Source organism: Aquarana catesbeiana, linkage group LG01 (assembly GCF_042186555.1).
Source record: "Aquarana catesbeiana isolate 2022-GZ linkage group LG01, ASM4218655v1, whole genome shotgun sequence".
NCBI lineage: Eukaryota > Metazoa > Chordata > Amphibia > Anura > Ranidae > Aquarana > Aquarana catesbeiana.
Window position 1 is genome coordinate 743,133,484 of NC_133324.1, and position 23,157 is coordinate 743,156,640.

The 23,157-nt window shown below is 41.0% G+C and overlaps 1 protein-coding gene across 3 annotated transcripts in view; it reads left to right on the top strand.

Moving 5' to 3' along the window:
- TMEM131L (transmembrane 131 like) overlaps positions 1-23,157 on the top strand; it is a 190,022-nt gene that overhangs the window by 82,214 nt on the left and 84,651 nt on the right. For all 3 annotated transcript variants that reach the window (XM_073605325.1, XM_073605317.1, XM_073605333.1), the window contains 6 exons: positions 1,464-1,569; positions 9,518-9,671; positions 13,229-13,396; positions 15,691-15,760; positions 20,386-20,506; positions 21,491-21,611. In XM_073605325.1, coding sequence (XP_073461426.1) covers positions 1,464-1,569; positions 9,518-9,671; positions 13,229-13,396; positions 15,691-15,760; positions 20,386-20,506; positions 21,491-21,611 — 740 coding nt within the window. The remainder of the gene's footprint in view (positions 1-1,463; positions 1,570-9,517; positions 9,672-13,228; positions 13,397-15,690; positions 15,761-20,385; positions 20,507-21,490; positions 21,612-23,157) is intronic.

Below are 23,157 nucleotides of genomic sequence, written 5' to 3' on the forward strand. Positions count from 1 at the left end.
GTTCACCACAATTTAGATGCCTAATCACCTGTTAGGTGTTTGGGAACTAACCAAAAAAGAGCATACACACAAGAAAAAGCTACGTCTTCATTGGGGATAAAGCCCTCAAATGGGATAACCAAGCGATTAATGAAAGGCAACCCCCCCCCCCCCCCCCCCCCCTCCATCCAGCACTGTCGGTTATAACATCGGAGTTGGGCTATTTAAATTAGTGTGCTGTGAACTGTTGGCCACACTGCAAATAATGTCTTATAGACTACACCACTGTCCTTTGCAATCGGCCAGTGGAGGTTATAGTGTAGAGCCCTGGGGCTTATGTGGGCTTCACTTATTGGCATAATTGGCATTGGTTATTATTGATATGCGGGGATTACCTCGCTGATGTTTGTATTTCACATAGATGTTGAGGTCCGGACATTACTACAGTCACATTGTTTTAATATTGTACTAGGTGATGGGGCATTGTTGCATTGTTTTTGGTATACTGTGCAATTCACAAGAGTCATTTTATTATTTAATTTTCCCCTTTTTTGTACTTTTTGATACAATAAACACATTTTTTTAGCCATTTATGACAAGCCTATTTTCGCCTTTTATTAACTGCTTGTTTACCCCGTTTACCTCAGTGAGGACGTAACTGTTTTTCTTTTGTGTATTGTAACTGTCAGCCTTGCAATGCTTCATCGAACTTATAGTTCAGCAACAGCTGGAGGGCCACAGGTTGAGCACCCATGACATTTTAATCTATACACCTGGCTCTGAAAGTAGCAGGAACTAGGTGGGCCATGCTGGCCTGGGGGGAAATTTGAGTATTTTTGGTGCTCTTTATAGCTTTTACTGCAAATAACGTCAGCTTGGCCATACATTATACAATTTCCTTTAGATTTGCCTTCAATGATATAGTGCAAGGGCCTGCCTGATTGCATACAAATTAAGTTTAATGGTTTTGATAGACCTCAAGGAAGATTGTATAATGTATGGCCAGCCTAAAGCCTGGTACACACTACAGGTTTTTTTTTTTTTTTTTTTTTTCATGCAACCTCGCGGGTTGCATGAAAAAAGACTAACAGCTCCGGTCGGAAGCCACTGAACTAACCATGCGAGCTTAGTCCAGTGATCTCCCCTGCCGAGCTGTTGTGTTCTGACAGGGGGACGCCCCTCCACCAGAACACTTCGATCTGCGCTGCCATTGGCTGAGAGCGCTAATCGGGAGTCGGTCAGCTGCTGGTTTTCCGGCATGCACATCTGACAAAAGCCAGCCGAACAGAGCGGCATACACACAGGCAGAATGTCAGCCGCTATTTTTTTTGTCCTGGCAAGTGTCTTCCAACACTCTGCCTGTGCGAACTACTACTTGTCAGAGTATGCAATGGATTCATTGTCTGTATTTATGGATAATTTATAAATGCAAGCGTGAAGTACGTTTATAAGCATTTTATTGCAGCTGTTTGTTTTGTTTACAGGAGCCTCACAAGAATTGGAGTTTGTCTGCTCCAAAGAAAAGAAGCTAAGTGTTGTACAAGCTGCTCCCCCGCCATCCTTGTGTAGTTCTCACAACATAACAGAAGGGTATGTTTCTATTTACTCTACAGCGTGAGTCATGAGTTACTGCTTGGTCACAACATGAAGCTTCACTTCATAGCTTGGCTTCGGTACATGTCAGATTTCTGTTTAGTGATATGCTATTACTGCATTCTTGTGGCCTGCTAGTAAACACTAAAGGGGACATGCTTCCTAGTAATTAAACAGTAGAATTTATTGTAGGTATAGAAATGTACTAGTTGTAGCATGTCTTTATATTATGGGATTTGGGTGTTTGTGTGGAAAAGAATGAATTGGGCACACAATCTTTGACATACTTGGGCTTGGAAGTATTAATGCACATTTGTTTCTGTAGTGTTCTTCACCAGCGTTCTGAATTGTAGTATAAAATTGCTGCAAGCTTGGTGCTGTTTTCTGTCCATTTCATATTAACCCTTTCATTCGATGGTAATGAATATACAAATGTGTATCAGTAACATGTACTTCACATTATACTTCCATATTTAACTGTTTAGTCAATGTTTCCTTTGGACGTTGGGAACACAAGGAAGCATGTTGCTTCATCTTAAAGTATAAACGGCTTTAAATGTTTTATTTGTCTTTATCAGTAGCAGAATGTTTACAGGTGGATGGTCAATACAGAGCAGTGGTTCTAAAGGCTTTAGTTTTTTTCCTTAAAGTGGTTGTAAAGGCTGAAGCTTTTTTCCCTATATGCAAAACCACAGCACAGAACAGGTAAGTATGACGTGTATTTTTTTTAAATACTGTATTTATTGACGTATAACACTCACTTTTTCACCCTAAAAATTGGGTGCAAATAGCACGTGCGTGTTATACGCCAATACTTCAATTTTAGATGCCTCGGAGGGGACAGGGAGGGGGGCGGGACGAGCGCTGTCAGATTACATACAGTGAGAATCTCCTGTTTACTTGGTGGCCTCTGTAATAGGAAGTCCCGGCTCCTGGGCCGCCATTGGACCACAGTTCTGTCTATCATAGGAGATTCTCACTGTATATAATCTTTCGGCGCTCGTCCCACCCCCCTCCCTGTCCCCTCTAGGCTGCAAATGGGCATCGATCAGGCTCCACTGATGGCAATGGTGAGGCTGCTGCATTGATGGCAATGGTGAGGCTGCTGCATTGATGTGGACTGATGAGGTCGCATTGATGGCACTTGTGAGACTGCAGATGGGCATTGATGGGGCTGCATTGGTGGCAATGGTGAGACTGCAGATGGGCGCTGACCCTTATTTTGCTTCAAAGTTCCTTATTTAAAATTGAATTTTTTTTTCCCTGAAACTTCCCTCTTAAAATTAATGTGCATGTTATACACCTGTGCGTGTTATACGCCGATAAATACGGGTACATTTTTTTTCCTTTACAATCACTTTAATGCATTCTCTGCATAAAGCTGGCAATAGATAGTGTGATATTCTTTCCTGCAACCACGGGTTGCAGGAAAGAAAATTGCTTGTTTCCCGTATCAACACAGTCAGTGTTGATGGGGAATTCTTCTTGCGAAGCTATAGTGTTCCCTGCTGGGAGAGCACTCGGTGATTATAGCAGTTATAGCCGCATGAAATATCCGACATGCTGGTTGTATACAAGTTGATCAATAAACTTGGGTACAATCAGCCTTGCCCATACATAGTTTGAATCTCGGCTGGTCCCTGCTTAACCAGCTGAAATTCAAACCATCTATGGCCAGCTTTAAGGTAAAAAAAACTCCTGTGTTCAGGAATCCCCCCCCAGGCCCCAATTATACTTACCTGAGCCCAATCTTGATCCATCATTCTCTGATCTGTCCCGCCTCACTGGGCAGATTGATAGCAGCGGCAGTCAAATTCTCTGATGAGGGAATAGAGGGCGGGACTGAGCCACACTGTCTGTGGCTATAGATGCAGACACAGTGACTCGAGATCAAACCCACACAAGTGCTCCCATAGGAAGCAACTTCCTATGGGGACATTCACTGAAGAGGTGGAGCCAGGAGTGCTGGCAGAGGACCCCAGAAGAGGAGGATCAGCAGGACTTCTCTGTCCAAAACCATTGCAAAGAACAGGTAAGTATAACAAGTCTGAAGCTTTAAAGCTGGCCATGCCCTGGTAGATTTTCATACAAACATTTTTACAAAAACTTACCAGCACATTTAATAATGCCTGACAAATGTGGTTCCAAAATACTTAAACCTTTTTGTTTGCTTTTAACATAAAATTTTGGAACAACTGCAGTTTTCCAAACGAAAACCAGATACACTTTCTCAAATTCTGGCTTGCTTCCTTACCACAAATGTTTGTGTCTGCGATGTACCTGTTTGAAATGGGTAAATAAATTGTTTGCTAGAGGGCATGGTGGAGGGCAGTACGGAGGCCAGAATGTCCATACTTGGGTCCCTTCAACAGCTCTGCTCAGTACACATACTATATGCAGCCCAGTGATAACTACTTTTACAAGCTAATATCTGGGTTTGGAAAAGCATATGCACCAAGCATAGGTTAGTATGCTTTGTGGCTATAGAGGAATATATTTAAAGAAATATATTTTTTGTGCCCAGAGTCAATTAACCACTTACCGACCGGCCACTGTATATATACGTCATTAGTTTGAAGGTGGATATCTCGGTAACGGCAGCAGCTGCTGCCACAACCGGGGTATCCATCTTTAGGGCTGGCGGTCCTGTATACGATAATGGTGGTCTCTGCGGTGGATTCGTCGTGAGATGACCATTATCGGCGGCGGGAGAGTTGCCACCTCCCTCCCGCCGCTCTCCCGCACCCTCCGCCGCTTACCGGAGCCGTCTGTAGCGGCAGAGGCGATCGGGACCTTTCACGTCTGTGGTATGGAGACGAGCGAGGGGAAGATGGCCCCCACCCGTCTCCATACCATAGGAGGGCTGAAGTGACGTCATAACGTCAGCTCCGCCCATACGTCTTAAAGGCATATTTTTTTGTCATTTTTTCAAATGACAATTTTTTTTTTTTTTTGCCTTTAAGTCCAAATATGAGATCTGAGGACTTTTTGACCTCAGATCTCATATTTAAGAGAACCTGTCATGCTTTTTTCTATTACAAGGGCTGTTTACACTCAACTTTTACAATAAAAGTGATACAATTTTTTTTTTTTTTTTTTTAAACAGTGAAAAAATAAATAAAATAAAGTAAAATAAATAAGAATTTTTTTTTTTTTAAAAGCACCCTGTCCCGACGAGCTCGCACGCAGAAGCGAACGCATACGTGAGTAGCGTCCACATATGAAAACGGAGGTCAAACCACACGTGAGGTATCGCCACGATCGGTAGTGCGAGAGCAATAATTCTAGCTCTAGACCTCCTGTGTAACTGAAAACATGCAACCTGTAGATTTTTTTAACCGTCGCATATGGAGATTTTTAAGGGTAAAAGTTTGACGCCATTCCACAAGCGGGCGCAATTTTGAAGCGTGACATGTTTGGTATCAATTTACTTGGCATAGCATTATATTTCACAATATAAAAAAAAATTGAGCTAACTTTACTGTTGTCTTTTTTTTTTTTTTTTTTTTTTTATTCAAAAAAGTGAATTTTTTCCAAAAAAAAGTGCGCTTATAAGACCGCTGTGCAAATACGGTGCGAAAAAAAGTATTGCATTGACCACCATTTTATTCTCTAGGGTGTTACAAAAAAAATTATATAAAGTTTGGGGGTTCTAAGTAATTTTCTAGCAAAAAAAACTGTTTTAAACACCTAAAATCCAAAACGAGGCTAGTCCTTAAGTGGTTAACCTAATTAGTTCCAAAATGTTCTTCCAGCTCTTCCTTGTTAGTACTACTTACTTTTCCAGATTTTTTTGCCCTGTCCCAACTTTTTTGAGATGTGTTGCTGTCATAAATTTCAAAATGACCTTTCTTTTTTTCTTCAAATGGTACATTTTCTCAGTTTAAACATTTTATATGTTTTCTATTTTTTATTGTGATTAAAATATGGGTTTATGAAATTTGCAGATCACTGCATCCGGTTTTTATGTAGATTTAACCCAACATCTCAACTTTTTTTAGGCATTGGGGTTATATTAAGGAATTCCCCTTGGGTGATCTCTCCTACAAAGTGGCCCTCTTGGTGATTGTCACGTCTGTCAGACATGTCTCAGAGCTAGCATCTCTCTATTTTACGGTGTCTATGCACATCCTTCAGAACGAGAAAATATTGCGCCCAAAACCCTCCTTTCTCCCTAAGGTGGTGTCAGCCTTCCACCTTAATGAAGACATTGTGTTACCTTCCTTGTGTTCACCTCACATACCTTAAGGAAATTGCTCTCCATCGTTTGGATGTACCTAAGGCTGTCCGTGTCTATCTGAAAAACACCAGCTGTATACAAAAAAACAGACATAGTTAGTCAAGTTTAAAAAAAGACACACGTCCATCTAGTTAAAAAAAAAATAAAAAATACAATCCCATATACACAATACTTAAACCACAGTTGATCCAGAGGAAGGCGAAAAGCCCCAGCAAAACATGATCCGATTTGCTACAGCAGTGTGTTACCCTTTTATTATATTTGAGATTTGATATCTCTCAGATATGATGTGGGTTAAATGAGAGTTCTTTGAACATGAGTAAAAGCTTTAACACAATAACAAAATTTATTGGTGAGTAGTAGAAAGTCTAAACTAATGCACAGCAATCTATCTTTTTGTACAGAAAAATGGTAATGATCATGGATTACATGAAGGAATACAGAGTATATTCCTTAAAACATTAATCTACAAACAGTAGGGCAGAAAAGACATATGACAAATATATTTAGTTACAAGTGCAAGGCAGACATTTCCCATAGTTACCATTCCCACCAAAGTTCCATGCTAGTGGCTGCTCTACCATAAAGTGTGTGTTCTCCCCTACCATCTAGTCTCTGTATTTCATTACCGGCTGATGCCTCATTGGTTGGCATGGCATGGCTCAGATTGGTGGGCCTCCCTATTCCTGGTTAAGGATGGGCTACATCTGCAATCCCTATACTTTGCATAAGTCAACCCCCTTTAATGCAGATCTTTGGCACAGACTTTTTGAGCGTGAGTTTTAACCTTGTAAGTAGACATTTTCAGGGAAATTAAGTATTCATGACGGGCTGGCCACGGCCCTCATTGCATATCTAAACAAGGGATCCTTTGAAGTGAATATTTGTAGAACATCGAGGTTTGGGTCCCATTGTTTATTTTACAACTATTAATGGAGATTTCACAAAAACTCGTAAGGCGAAAAAATGTTTTCCTGATACCCCGGGAGGTAATCGGATTTTCCCTGGAACAACTTTACCTATAAATGTCAGTACCCAGTTATATTATGTACATTTAGGGAAAAAATCCAGGCCTTTTTTTAAAGCAGTCTACTGAGCTGGTCAGAACCATCTCTGGAGGGAGTCTATTCCACATTTTCACAGCTCTTACTGTGAAGAAACCTTTCCGTATTTAGAGGTTAAATCTCTTTTCCACTAGTTGTAAAGAGTGCCCCCTTGTCCTCTGTGATGACCTTAAAGTGAATAGCTCAACATCAAGTTCACTACATGAACCACTTATGTGTTTGTACATGTTGATCATATCCCCCCTTAATCTCCTCTTCTCGAGAGAATAAATTCAGTTCCTCTAATCTTTCTTCATAGCTGAGCTCCTCCATGCCTCTTATCAGTTTGGTTGCCCTTCTCTGCACTTTCTCTATTAGTAAGACCTCTAGATGAGGTCTTACTAATGATTTGTACAGGGGCAAAATGATATCTTGCGCTCTGGGGTCTATACCTCTCTTAATACAAGAAATGATGTTGCTCGCTTTGGAAACCGCAGCTTGGCATTGCATGCTGTCATTGAGCTTATGATCTACCAAAACCCCCAGATCCTTTTCCACTATGGATTCCCCCAGTTGTACCCCCCCCCCCCCCCCCAGTATGTATGATGCATGCATATTCTTAGCCCCCAAGTGCATAGCTCTACATTTATCAACATTAAACCTCATTTGCCACTTAGTTGCCCAATTAGACAGTGCATTGAGCACTGCTTGTAAATTGGAGACCTCCTGTAAGAATGTTATTCCACTGCATAGCTTGATGTCATCTGCAAAGACAGAAATGTTACTTTTAATCCCAGCCCCTATACCTATATCATTTATAAAGATATTAAAAAGTAAGGGTCCCAACACTGAACCTTGGGGTACACCTCTGATAACCTTAGACCATTCAGCATAAGAATCGTTAACCACTACTCTCTGAATTTGTTTTTTTAGCCAGTTTTCTATCCATTTACAAATTGATCTTTCCAAGCCTGGAGACTTTATCTTACACATTAGCCGTGTGTGGGGAACTGTGTCGAATGCTTTTTCAAAATCCAAGTATACCACGTCCACAGCCACCTCTCTGTCCAAGCAAGGTTTTACTTGCCACCTCATAAAAAGACAACTTCTGTCTTTCATGAATACATGCTATCTGTTGCTTAAAATTTTTTTTTCAGCAAGAACTCGTCTATGTGGTCTTTTATTAAACTTTCCAGTTTTAGATGTCCTTTTTGTTCTGCCAACAGTCTTGAAAAGGACACATTGCCTCCAAGTCAACTATTCCCAGGTGGCTTTTATTGTTATTATTATTATTATTATTATTATACAGGATTTATATAGCGCCAACAGTTTACGCAGCGCTTTACAATATAAAAGGGAGACAATACAGTTATAATACAAGAGGATTAAGAGGGCCCTGCTCAGAAGAGCTTACAATCTAATAGGGTGGGGCAGGTGGTACAAAAGGTTGTAACTGTGGGGAATGAGCTAGTGGAACTGGTAGGAGATTAGTTGGAGACGTGATAGGATTTCCTGAAGAGATGAGTTTTCAGGGATCGCCTGAAGGTAGCAAGAGTAGGGGATAGCCGGATAGATGGCGGTAGCGAGTTCCAGAGGATGGGAGAGGCTCTGGAGAAATCCTGGAGATGAGCATGGGAGGAGGAGATGAGAGAGCTTGAAAGCAGGAGGTCTTGAGAAGAGCGGAGAGGTTGTTAGAGCCTATCCTCTAAAAGATATAGTACCTCCAATACACTTATGTGCTGACTTCAAAAGATTAGTGGGGTTTTCCTGGTCATTCTGCCATCAGGTGCCAGTTGCTCTGCTTTAAGCCTTACACGCATGAGCCGAATAGCTGTCGGTTCAACAGAAACAGAGATTTCTGTATGGCAGCCTGAATGTCCGACCTCTGTAGAACAGGCATGCCAGGAAAACATCTGCCGATCGACGCTCATGGCCAATGGGTCCTCCCGAAAAGGAACTGTGTACCAGGTATAAGTCTGCCACTTCAGTTAACACACTCTCCAGGTTCTACCAGGTGGATGTCCTGGTATCTGCAGGAGCAGCTTTTGGTCTCCGGGTTCTTCAATGCACTTTTGTTTTGTTGTTGCCCACCCTTCTGATTCTTTGCTTGGGGGACATCCTAGGGTCTTTAAATTTACTGCCTGTGTCCTGTACTGTTTGGTTAAAATAAAAGGAATTTTGATTTGCCTGTAAATTTCGTATCTTGAAGTAAAGTACAGGACACAGACCACCATCCCCTAAAAAAAAAGGAGATCTCACTGAGTGGGTAGGGTTATAGGGGTACGCTGAAAGGGAGCGTGTCCAATCACCTGAATGTGGGGGCCTATAACCCAGGGTTTGAGCATCCAACCTGACGCCCGTATTGGACTTTAAGATATGGAATTTACAGGCATGTCAGAATTCTTTTTTTTTTTTTGTTTTTTGAAGCTGTAAGTTCCAGAAATGTCTTTTTATTATTTACTGTTTTACATTTTGAAAAAATAATTAAGAGTAGCTTAGAGATACCTTGCTAAAATAACCTACTCTGCTTGTGAAAAGTTTCTGTTGCTTTTTGAAATGTCTTTTTTTTTACATGGGTATTTATTTTTTCCCCTCATTTTGGTATTCTTTTCTATGCCTGGTATTGTGTGACATGTCTCATCAGCTGTAATTCTTTCCTCAGGTACCTTAATTTTGATACTTCAAAAATATCATTTCACATGCAGACACTTCAGGACCCTGTTGGATTATGGTCCATGTGGCTAGAAAGTCGTCTGAACTTTCATATCAGTCTCAGTGATGTGTTTGTGCCAGAGCAAGTCAGGGGAATTTTCAAGGTATTGTGGTTTGATTTTTTTTTTTTTCCTAAATCAAAATCCCAGTCTTACTCCAGGTCACCAATTACTTTTGTCTTATAATTCAGTACTTGGCATAATTAGCCTTAAGAGTGTTTGTTTATTCCTGAGAGCCAAACTGCCAGGAATCTACCAGGATAGAAATATGGCGACTGCTATTAATGAGGCAGAGGGTCAGAGGTCACAAAGTCTGATAGCTTCTATATTTTTCACTGCCTGTCTTCATGTTTATTACCATGTGTTACTTTTGCACTAAATACAAAATGTCCACATACCACAATTAAATTTCTCACACTTTGTAGTACTTTTTAGATTTGTTAGATGTTTTGAATGAAAGAATGTTATAAGGGTTATCACACCTCATAATATATCTGACGACATGTAGGTGGTCGCTGAGCTTCAGTGACTTGTTTAATTAGGAGAGCAAGAAAAGCAGTTATTTCAGATGATGCCAAAACAAAACTTTATGGGATTGACCAAAAAAATCACTCATCTCACTCGTCTTATTGAATTGAGTTATTTTGCGGAGAGGTGGGCGGATGGTGCCATGAACTCTGTATCAGCCAATCAGAGGAAGCATTGCATTAATTCATAACATACAAACCGCCCTCTGAATAGCTGAGGAGCCCTCAGCCTGACTTGGTTTTGTTCCAAGATCAGAGCGGGATGTTCTAATTCCTCTGCCGAAACACAGTGCGGTATACTGTATGTAGCTAAGGCTGCATACAGTTTTTACAGAGCACTCAGCTGCTGCCATGGTTAGTGAAGTAAATAGTTTGGGCCAGCTTGGTCTAAATGAACAATTTAAAGTTAAAGTAATTTTAAACCCTCACCCTGTAAAACAACCCATTCAGTTTAAAATGGAAATGAAAGGCAAACCATTTGTGTGTACATATTATTAATTAAAAAAAATATATATATACACATATATATATCTATATCTATATATATATACATATATACTGAAAATTAAAAACTGACCACACTAAGCAGGACAGCACACCATGGTTAGTTCTCTAGGTATGCTGAGAGCTTAGCCTGCTCTCTTCCAATGATCAGACTTTTCATGACACGCCCCCCCTTCCCCATGCACAGCATTTCACTGGAAAGACTAGTGTGCTCCTGTTTCTTCTCCCCTAGGCACTTATGCAGCTGATAACAGAGGGTATTTTATCACGAGAAAAAAAAGTATATATATATATTTATTATATATATATAGATATATCTATATATATAGATATATAAATATATCAACAGATCCGCGCTTTCAGACTGATTTACACCTGCAGCCCCCCTATATGTAAGAAGGGGACACCTAAGTGATCCCCCAAAAAACTGAAAATCAAAGTATAGGGAGTGGTGCTGTGTTGGAACAAAGGGTGTGGCTGTAAAATAAACAAGTGCTCTAGTGTGTTATATAATTGCTTCTTAGAAGTGAAAAAATTGTTATAATATGAAACTCCCAAAAATCAATATATCCCTATATTAGTGAAAAATCCTTATTTAGTGATAAAGGGAATTTGCTACTATATGTGCAAGCAGTAACACAAATTTTAAATCATCACCATTATATAACATATATAAATCCACTAATTAATAAATATAAAGTGACAAGTGCCAAATGGTGCTGTGTATAAAAACTGTGCTTATCAAACCATTGTGCATTAATGTGCAAAAAACATTTAAGATAGTAAATCGTTAATGATGTGTAAAAACCGCAACTATGTATCAAAAAAAATCCCATATACTTTTGTTGCAAAGAGTTCATAACAGTAATATAATGTGCCATGCACCAAATCCCCGTAGAAATTGTGCAGAAGGTTCTTCTTTGGTGATAAAGAGCCGTGCTGTAATTATTGGCAGTCACCCCCCAATGTGGTTACACTCACCGGAGCACTCCACCCCTGCAGGGGTACGAGCGTATGATGTTGATCCTGTCTCTCCGATTATATGGGTGCCAGTATCCTTCCACGCGTCCCAATCCAAAGCAGCTATTTGCATACAGGGAGATGGGGACTCCCTGTCCCTTGATGTAATATAGGTCCCCACTAGATATCCACTTTGGTGTTAAAAAAATATAAAAAGGGGTTCCACATAGCGTGATTCTGTTTAAAATGCATTTGTTTATTTATATTCAACAGTCCAGTCACAAAAGACTGATATCACACTGATGGAAAAAACAATTTCAAATTAGTGTTCCCAGACAGGAGAGGGAGCTCACAGGCTCATATGCTCTCCACACAGTCCGGGGACGCAGCGCTAGCATGAACCCTTATATGTTATATAATGGTGATGATTTAAAATTTGTGTTACTGCTTGCACATATAGTAGCAAATTCCCTTTATCACTAAATAAGGATTTTTCACTAATATAGGGATATGTTGATTTTTGGGAGTTTCATATTATAACAATTTTTTCACTTCTAAGAAGCAATTATATTACACACTAGAGCACTTGTTTATTTTACAGCCACACCCTTTGTTCCAACACAGCGCCACTCCCTATACTTTGATTTTCAGTTTTTTGGGGGATCACTTAGGTGTCCCCTTCTTACATATAGGGGGGCTGCAGGTGTAAATCAGTCTGAAAGCGCGGATCTGTTGATATATTTATATATTTATATATCTATATATATAGATATATCTATATAGATATATCTATATATATATATATAATAAATATATATATATACTTTTTTTTCTCGTGATAAAATACCCTCTGTTATCAGCTGCATAAGTGCCTAGGGGAGAAGAAACAGGAGCACACTAGTGTTTCCAGTGAAATGCTGTGCATGGGGAAGGGGGGGTGTGTCATGAAAAGTCTGATCATTGGAAGAGAGCAGGCTAAGCTCTCAGCATACCTAGAGAACTAACCATGGTGTGCTGTCCTGCTTAGTGTGGTCAGTTTTTAATAGGAAAGCAGAGGGACTGGCAGGAACATCAGGTATATCACACGAAGGAAGCAATACAAAGAGAACAGGATACATTTTCACACAAGTACATGATACAACAGGCACATATCAGGTAAATGAAATGTTGGGTGTACATTTTCTTTAAGCGAAACATGGAGATTAGCTTTAAGTAATGTTTGATTTGTGCTAAGAGTGATGGTGTAATGTTGAATGCGACCTGTTTTATTGCTTGTGACACCGATCAAAGTAGAGATGAAAGCATATATCTGTATCCCAGAACATGGCATGCAGGCTTATCTTAATACCAATCCAGGGGGTTAGTAAATGTAAGGAGGAATGGATCGCTGCTGCTCCCGACCAGTCCAAGTAAATAAAAGATAAAGAGCAGCATCAGCCTACATGTCATAGGCCCTATGACAAAGCCCCGATGGGCAGGGCGAAATGCATCAGGGTGTATGGTTTAAAGGAGACTTGTAGGCTAAGGCCACTCTTTATTGTTTGTTCACTTGGGCTTGTTGAGAGTAGCGGTGAAATATTGAATGTTGATTTATTTTTTATTTTTTTTTCAAGCTGGTTTATATAATTAGACTGAAGCTTTACCTACTATTGTTTTCTTTTCCAATTACAGATACTTAATTTTACTCACTTGTTTACTATACCTCCTGGCTGCTGGAACATATTTACATGGAAGATCCAAGCCAAAGACTTGCCATTGAATTTGTTGACCAACATTATGATAGTTACCTCATTAGGTGTAACATTTGAGATTCCTGTGCTGATCCACTATGCTGGCCCTGTGAGTATTTTTCTTGTAATAAACTTCAGAGCTGTGCTTTTTTTTTTTTTTAGGAAAAAAAAAGGTGTAGGGCTAACAGTGTGGGGGTAAAATATACTTAAGCTTGTGTTCAGGCAAAGTGTGTTGTGGCGGTCACCTTGCTACTTTGTCTGCTTTCAAACTTGTTCTTAAATGGTGCGTATACAGAATTTAAATAAAAATGAATTTCCATTGGTAAAGAAAAAATAACTTCTACTTGTGAATAGTTTACTATCTGACCAAAAGCTGGGCCTTGAGGGTCTTTGCACACTAACGGCTGAGTCCATTCAACATAAATGCCAGGATCTTTCCTCTGCCAGGGCAGCCCAGGTGCAGCATACAGCTTTTCATGGACATGAATGGCTGTCCACCGTAGTATGCTACAAAAGTGAATTTTCATGCACCCATACACTACACTCATGTTTATGATAGTATTACTTGGTTTCATAGGTTCATGTTAGTTATGTTATGAATATTTGAGCCTCTATCCTTCTGGATGCCACTGCACAGAATGGTGCAGAGATCATTATTTTATATAACTAGTGAGTGATTCCCCGTGCACACTGGGCATTTAGCCCTGGTGCATGAGGCTCTGGCATTTAGCTGCAGGCAGTGGACACAAGTGTCCCGTCCAGCCTCGCTGCTACCACACAGGGACGATTGGCTGGAATGCAAGAAGTCTGTGTTCCAGGCATTTGTCTCTGGGCGCATACTGGCCAATACATTAGTTTAGGAGGTGGGATTATTTTTCTGGTTTGGCATATCTTTAAGTTTTAATGCCACATTATTAATATGCCCAGTCAAGTTAGAAAAAAAAAAACACAGCACTCGACTTCAGTCTGTCTTTCTCCCAGTTATTCGTTTCTGGCAACTAAATGGCACTGGGTTAAAAAATAACCGTCATCATTCAATCCACCTCTTGTGGACCCAGTCTGTTGTGGACAGGTTTCCTTTGAGGGTGTATCATCACAGCGGCCTGGATTTTTCAGAACTGCTGCACTTAGTGGCTCTAAAACAGCATTATGTACTTACATAATGAACTTGCCCTTCAGTGCTGTAGTAAAGATCATTAGCCGCAAACCTCAAGAGGAACAACTTGCAATGTCACAGCGCTGGCAAAGAGGCTGCTAAATCTAAAGAAATGTATACAGTGTTGTGTTTGTTTGTTTTTTCGAGTTGAGGGGGTTGATTGGGGGGAATTTAATGGTTTAGTAACCATGTAACCCTAGCCTTTTACTTCTAGATATTGGCTGTGCTACTTGTCGGCTTCACCAGCCGCTTGTCAAAATCTTCCTAGCCGGGCCACCCATTCACTCTGCACTGTCCATTTTTTTTATTTGAGGGGTTTGTGCTTTGTTCTGTGGCTGAGTACAAACTCCCCATGAGATAAAAAAAAGGGGAGTGCAGAGCTTATACATAGGACGGCTGAGAAGATTTTGACAAGCAATTGTTGATGCTGACAATGTGTAGAATAAATTATATACTTCTACCTTCTGCACATTAGGATAAAAAATTTGATAAAACATTTTCAGCATTTACACAAATTAACTATGCAGTATTATGTAAAGAGAAAAAAAAGAAAAATGGACTGAAGCCTTTAGAGTGCACCTTTGATATATTGCTTTGCTGCATCCACCAGGGTGCTGTTAAAGTGGGAGTCCGGCGACACTTTGCTAATCCCAAAATAATACTCAGTTTGGGTGTAATATTTCTGCCTCTGTTTGTTTTCGTACTGAAGAATAACTTTAAAAATGTGATGCTGGCTGTTTCCATCTTGCTTGTGGGCATGTGAAGCCCACAAGCATTGATTTCCTGGATGCGGTGAATGCTGTTCATTGACAGCTTGTTCACACGCATGATCATTGTTCCCACACTGAATCTTGGGAAGCCTGACACTAAGCTCCCAGGAGACAGTGCGGCGCCGGGGAAAGGCAATAAACACGCCTACTCCCATGGGAGGAGAGATAGGAAGTGCCACAATAAAGTACAATATAAAGGTAATTACAGCGATAAAAAAAATTTTCGTGCTGCATTTGAACATCTATGCAATTAACTGAAGGGGGTAAGATTAAGTTAAAAATTTGAGTGGAACCCCACTTTAACAACAGCAATAATGGCTGTATTTAAAGATTTAAACAGCGCCTCATTTTAGAATGGTATTTGCTTGGTAGACCAATCCTATATCTCATTTTCACTGGAGGTCTCTTCTGTATGTTTCTAGCATTTTGCTTAAATAATTCGGTTTAAATTTTGACATTTCTCCAATTCAATTTCAGTCTGAAAACCAACATCTTAAAACCTTTGCACGGTGTGGAGTTCATCCCATTATCAGGCGCTTATCTTCTGGTAAATTACTTTATTTTATACTTTCTTAAAATGCATATCTCTAATTGCATCAGAATACTAGCTTTACCTAGTTTAATACAAGCAACTGTAATGCACATTGTTGGTTTACTGTAACCAGTACAAACATTTAATTTTCATTTCTTTATAACATAACAGAATGTATACCCTTCCTGCTGAGTGTATGCATATATGAAGCCTCATGGAAGTGGATCTTTATCCATGGGGCTGTATATATGCTTAAATGTGTTCAGGCTAGGAGCGCTCCCCCAGCGAAGAGACTGGGCTGACCACATCAGTGACCATATCGGGTTTTGGATTAGTGATTGGGAGGCATGAGAACTGGCTACAATCATGTGATCATTCTGACAGCCAATCACAATGATCACATGAATGGGAAGCTTGTAAACCCCCTCCCTATTATCCTACTCAGAATGTAAGGAAAACAAGATCTAAAATCAGTTCATGTTAGCTAGATCAGGTGCTGACCATCAGTGTTTAGTATTCATAATAGTGACAGTCTCAGCTTTAAAGGGATTGTAATCCCTTATGGTTTTTCAGCTTAATGCATTCTATGCATTAAGCTGAAAAACCTCCTGTGGTGCTGCAGCCCCCCTGAGCCCCCGTTTTACTTACCTGACCCCAATCCTTCGCCGGCCGGGAACGAGCACACCAGCTCTAGCTGGTGTCTCGTGTCCAGATTGGATAGATTGATAGCAGCACAGCCATTGGCTCCCGCTGCTGTCAGTCAAATCCAATGACTGGGGGCAGGGCAGAGTCCTGTATTCTGTGAATGGACACAGAAGCAGGACTCAGGAGCACACCCACATGGGTGTCCACCGTAGGAGAGAGCTTCTCCAATGTGGACACTCGATGCGTGGAGGAGCCAGGAGCGCCGCTGAGGGACCTCAGAAGAGGATGTTCGGGGCCACTCTGTGCAAAACGAACTGCACAGTGGAGGTAAGTATGACATGTTTATTATTTAAAAAAAAAAAAACAAAGCTTTACAATCCCTTTAAGGTTAGTGGAATTATTAATGTTAGTGATCCTGTCATCACTAATGTCAGTGTTAGTGGCCCTGTGGCCGCTAGTGTTAGTGTTCCTGCCACTGTTAATCTCAGCGTTGGCGTTCCTATCACCGATAGTGTCCGTGTCATTGTTTCTGCCACCGTTGGTGTTCTTGTCAGTTAATATCCATGCAAAAAAAAAAAAACAATTCTAAAGTTTTAGATGTATTATTTTATGGTGTGAGGTTGATTGTGCACCTATAGCCTCAGTGTTGGTGTTTGGTGTCCCTTTCAGTTTTTTTTTGTTTGTTTGTGTTTGTATTTAAAAAAAAAAAAAAAAAGTTTTATTTATTTTTTTTTTTTATTAATATATCTGATTGTTTGGTTATAGTGCCATCGTTTGTGCCAGTCCAGCATTGAGGCCACTGTCTTTGTTTTTAGAATTTAAAATAAAAAAGTGTGTGTCTCTCTGTGTTTTATAATTAAACCAAAAGGCTTCTGATTTATTTTTACATAGTGTTTGATCTGTAGCCGGCCTATATGTAAAAAAAAAGTCTTTTTACCATTGAAGATGCATATGCCCTCCTGTGCTTGGACAGTGAAATTGAGTCGGTCTGGTCTGAGAAATTGAAGCTTTCTTCAGTGACGGTGAGAGTGTCACTTCGGGTAGCTCCGGCGACTGTGAGGCCCAGTACTAGCAGGGAGTGAGAGGATGTACGGGGTAGCATCACACCAGTTGCTGCACAGCAGTACACCGCTCAGTGGATTCTGGTGGGATTTTTCACCTCCCCGAAATACCAACATTTTATAGCCTCACCAGGCATAAATATCAGTGTTGCAGATTTAAGCTATGTGGATTTTCTCAAGGTATTTGTGGGTGACGACTACCTAGAGCTTATTGTAACTTAAACTAATCAGACCATCTTCAAGTCAATGGGAAACTTTGGCAGCTAATTCAACCTCTTCTCCATCAATGCTACCAACTTTGTGTACAATTACTGTACCAGAGTGCCCCTTTTTAGATCTCTGCGTGCTGCTGTCATGAGAGAGTGTGGGACCATGTGGTAAAACCGCTCAGTTACCAAGAGGAGGAACTCATGGCCATCAAATTCGCAGACAGAAAATATGTCTATATGCTGACAACAGTCCACCTAGAGGGTACAGTGGCTGTAACAGAGTAGGGGGTCAGCTACAAAGAAAGAAAAAGCCTCTGTGGTAATGCATACAAAAAGACATGGATGGATTCTACCTCTGTGACCAGGTCTTGCAGCCCCACCTGGTCCAGAGGAAATCAAAGGCATGCCATAAAAAGTTTGCGATATACTGAACCGTGTCCACGCGGCTCTACACAATCCATCCATGTTTTATATAAATGAATAAAGGCTTACCACTGTAAGTGTTAAATGGTTTATCTCAACCCTCTGAGCAGCTTGGTCTGTTAAAGTAAATTGAAAAAAACAGACCTACTGGGCAGATCACTGGGTGAAAATAAGGTAAAAAAGGGATACTAATGGAGACCCCACATGTAATATTTGGTAAGCTCCCATGTAATAAATGTTTAATTTTTGGTTTTAATACTGCTGTAAAGGAGAATTGTGGGATTGTGTTAAAACACCTTTCATGCTCACCTTTATGGCTGTAGCATCACTGCGCTATTGCGGCTGTCCTCCTGCCAGCTGTAAGGCTGCGAACTGAGTGATTGCATGACCACTGATTGCTCAGTTCTCAGTCTGCACCGAACAAAGAGCGGTGACTGTCAGCTGTGCCCCTCTAGTGCTCATTGGTGTGCCAGGCTGAAGAGGGGGCAGAAGCCACTGGGTCAGCTCTGTCTCAGTCAGGCATCTGGGTGGATCCCAACATTGTTGGTTCCGTTCCACATCCTGGATCGATTCTGTGGGGTCTGTCGGCTGATTCTGGGTCACAAAAGTGCAAACGTAAGTGTGCTTTTGTGACCCACAAGACAAGTATGGCCAAAAAAGCTTTGGCCATTCTTTTAATCTTAATAACTGATTTTTAGAATGGAGCTTTTTAGTTGGTATATGCTCGGATCAGTAGGCAGTGGGGAAAGGCTGTTGGTTGATTTGTCGTTTTCGTGTCTATAACAGCTGGTTTGTTAAAGTAAATCTATGGTCAAAACTTAAAATCATATATTCATTTCCTCAATGTATTTCTAGCATACTTATTAATTTGAATAAAACACAAGAGAAGAGAGCGCAAAGCCGCTTTAGTGTAACTCGGCTTTAATATGGTAAAGTTAAATACGCTACAATGGTCAAACTCACGTTTTGTGAAGATAGATACAGCCTAAGGATTCCACTGTGGCCACGCTCCTATAACCACCTCAAAATCCCGACAGGGGAAGGGGAAGCCATGGACGTTTAACCTAGCTGCCCGGATCCTGACAGCACATCCGAGGCTATCCACCACCACGCTCAACTTGCAGATCCTAATGCGCTTGCGCTTGACCTGAGGACTCCAAAATGTTACACTCTTCTTGTGTTGTGATCATGCAATAAATAATCCGTTTGGACGCTACTTTGTGTCGATCCATGGTGTGCTGGCAAATATCTACTTGGTGATTTGAACCTGTATCCAGCTAGTTGTTGCTGCAGCACTCAAACTTTGAGAGCTTATCCAGGAACGTGTGCGATGGGAATATGAAGTATGACCTGAGGAAGGAGGCCATGCCTCTGAAACGCATTGTCATGGCAACTGTGTGACGTCCTCACTCTTCCCCCCTGTATCCTGCTCGTGTGGGTTCGTGTGTCCTCGAAGAGCAGCGTTGGCTGGACCGGGCGCAAGCGCATTAGGATCTGCACATCGTGGTGGTGGATAGCCTCAGATGTGCTGCCAGGATCCGGGCAGCTAGGTTGAATGTCCACGGCTCTCCCTTCCCCTGTCAAGATCTTGAGGTGGTTATAGGAGTGCAGCCACAGTGGAATCCTTATGCTGTATCTATCTTCGCACTATGTGAGTTTGACAATTGTAGTGTTTTTAACTTTACCATATTAAAGCCGAATTACACTAGGGCAGCTTTGCGCTCTCTTCTCTTGTGTTTTGTCTAGATGTGTTCCTACCACCCAGAGGATCCATAGAGAGCAGCAGCACCCTTTGACTTGTCTAAATATCACCAGCTGGAGGGCTATACCAAACTGTTGATTAACGCTCCTGCTATTTTTTTTCTTTTGTGTGTATTATTAATTTGAATGATCTTGAAGTTGGGAAAGATCCCCACACATTTACTTCCTGGAGTTCCATGACGCATATATACACTATGCCCTATAGTAGGCACTGCTGTGTCACAGATTTCACAGAGCCTGCCTTCTGAACTACATGAATTACTGCTTGCAGGCAGTAAGGTACCATTGGGTATTTAGTCTTTAGAAATCAAAAGTCAACAGCTGAAGCTACAAACAAAGCAGGGAATCCAGGAAGTTGTGGAAAGAGATGGCCGGCAGTCACATGAAAGCTTACATTGAACTCTCAAAAATACCTATAATTTTGCTTTTACAATGCTGATGTTATAAAATGAAAGTGTATGCCGCGACTATATAATTTCTTTAAGTTGCTATCCTGCCCAGACAATAATTTGGGGATTTGTTTTTTTTGTTTTTTTTTTAGAAGAAAGTGCGCGTTGGCATCATAGCCTCTCCCTTGGGATGTCTGCCTGGAGTATAGACTATGAGTTGGGGTCTGAACTCTATGCAAAGTTTCAGAAGATGCATGATGCTGATACATGCAGGTAGGAGTCACATATGTGCTGCTGTTTTTAGTTTATTTCAGTTTATAAATTAAGTTTGGTCCACTGATTAGCGTGCTTTGAATTGTATGTTTATCGGTAAGTAAAGAAGATTTAAAGTAACACTAAGCCCTGATTGAAAAAAAAAAATACCAGTAGGTATTAAAGTGATTATAAAGGTAAAAATGTTTTTTTTTTTTTTAAAGTAACAAACATATCATACTTACCTCCACTGTGCAGCTCGTTTTGCATAGAGTGGCTCCGAACCTGCTCTTCTGGGGTCCCTCGGCGGCTTTTGCGGCTCCTCCTCACATCTTATAACCCCCTTGGAGAAACGCTTCTTTGAGGGGGCTATCTTGCGGGCGCGCTCCCGAGTCCAGCATTCGGCGTCCATAGAGGCCGAATGCAGGTCTCGGCACCGCCCCCCCGGAGCTCGCATCATTGGATTTGATTGACAGCAGCGGGAGCCAATGGCTGCATTGCTATCAATCTATCCAATCAACAGCCGAGAACCCCCGGGCAGAGAGACACAGGGCGTCCCCGTGGGTCAAGTTCGAGGGGTCAGGTAAGTAAAATGGGGAGACTTGTGGGCCGGTCACTGACAGGTGCATTAAGGTGAAAAAACACGAACCTTTACAACCCCTTTAATGCAAAAAAGTACCTTCTATTGCGCTCAGCCTCCTCCAAATCCCTTTTTTTTGCTTCTGTGATCCAACTTGGTGTTAAAGGGTTTGTTGTCCATGGTCCCACTGTATGTAGGATTATTGCCACCCTCTCTTGCTCACTCCTGAGTTGGACTAGGGCCTATGGGATGTGTAGTGTGCATATAGCAGTGCACACAAGGGTTGCATAGTGGATATGTGTACGACTTACATTTGAAGAATAAGGGTAATTCAATTGTTTTAGTGTTCCTTTTAAACATACCTAGAAGCTGTTCAGCACTTAAAACTCAAGTTGATGTGTATGTATTTTTTTTGTTGTGTGCAGGCGGAAGAATGTAGAGAATGGCAGCAGTACCCAACAGAAGAAAGATATTTTTCTACCCCAGTTGATTGCTGAGCCTGATCTTGTTGTGAATTTCACTGCAACTGCACTAAGTAACAACTCGGTAATTAAACCGCACTTTGTCATAATTTTACTATTGCTGCTATCTTTTGGAGTCTACACGCCAACATGTCTTTCGTAAAAAATTGTGTTCAGATTTTTATATATAGAATAGTATATTTGATCTATATTTTGGGGTTAATGCCTACAGTGCCTTGAAAAAGTATTCATACCCCTTGAAATTTTGCACATTTTATCCTGTTACAACCAAAAATGTAAATGTATTTTATTGGTATTTTATGTGATAGACCAACACAAAGTGGCATGTAATTGTGAAGTGGAAGGAAAATGATAAATGGTTTTCAATATTTTTTTTTTAAATAAATATGTGAAAAGTGTGACGTGCATTTGTATTCAGTCCCCTTTATTCTGATACTCATAGCTAAAATCTAGTGGAACCAATTGCCTTCAGAAGTCACCGAATTAGTAAATACAGTCCACCTGTGTGTAATTTAATCTCAGTATAAATACAGTTGTTCTGTGAAGCCCTCAGAGGTTTGTTGGAGAACCTTGGTGATCAAGTTTACAGCAGGGATAGGTTGTAAAATATTCCAAGCTTTGAACATCTCACGGAGCACTGTTCAGTCCATCATCTGAAAATGTAAAGAGTATGGCACAACTGCAAACCTACCAAGACATGGCCATTCACCTAAACTGACAGGCCGGGCAAGGAAAGCATTAATCAGAGAAGCAGCGAAGAGGCCCATGGTAACTCTGAAGGAGCTGCAGAGATCCACAGCTCAGGTGGGAGAATCTGTCCACAGGACAACTATTAGTCGTGCACTCAACAAATCTGGCTTTTATGGAAGAGTGGCAAGAAGAAAGCCATTGCTGAAAGAAAGCCATAAGAAGTCCCAGTTTCAGTTTGCGAGAAGCCATGTGGGGGGCACAGCAAGCCTGTGGAAGAAGGTGCTCTGGTCAGATGAGACACAAATTGAACTTTTTGGTCTAAAAGCAAAACGCTATGTGTGGCAGAAAACGAACACTGCACATCAACTTGAACACACCATTCCCACCATGAAACATGATGGTGGCAGCATCATGTTGTGGGGATGCTTTTCTTCAGCAGGGAAGGGAAGTTGGTCAGAGTTGATGGGAAGATGGATGGAGCCAAATACAGGGCAATCTTCGAAGAAAACCTGCAAAAGACTTGAGACTGGGGTGGAGGTTCACCTTCCTGCAGAACAATGACCCTAAACATGCTGCCAGAGCTACAATGGAATGGTTTAGATATTCATGTGTTAGAATCGCCCAGTCAAAGTCCAGACCTAAATCCAATTGAGAGTCTGTGGCAAAACTTGAAAATTGCTGATCAGACGCTCACCATCCAATCTGACAGAGCTTGAGCTTTTTGCGAAGAAGAATGGGCAAAAATGTCACTCTCTAGATGTGCAAAGCTGGTAGAGACATACTCAAAAAGACTTGCAGCTGTAATTGCAGTGAAAGTTGGTACTACAGGGTATTCAGGGGGATGAATACAAATGCACGCCACACTTTTCACATATTTATTTGTAAAAAAAATTTTGAAAACCAGGGGCGTTGCTAGGTCT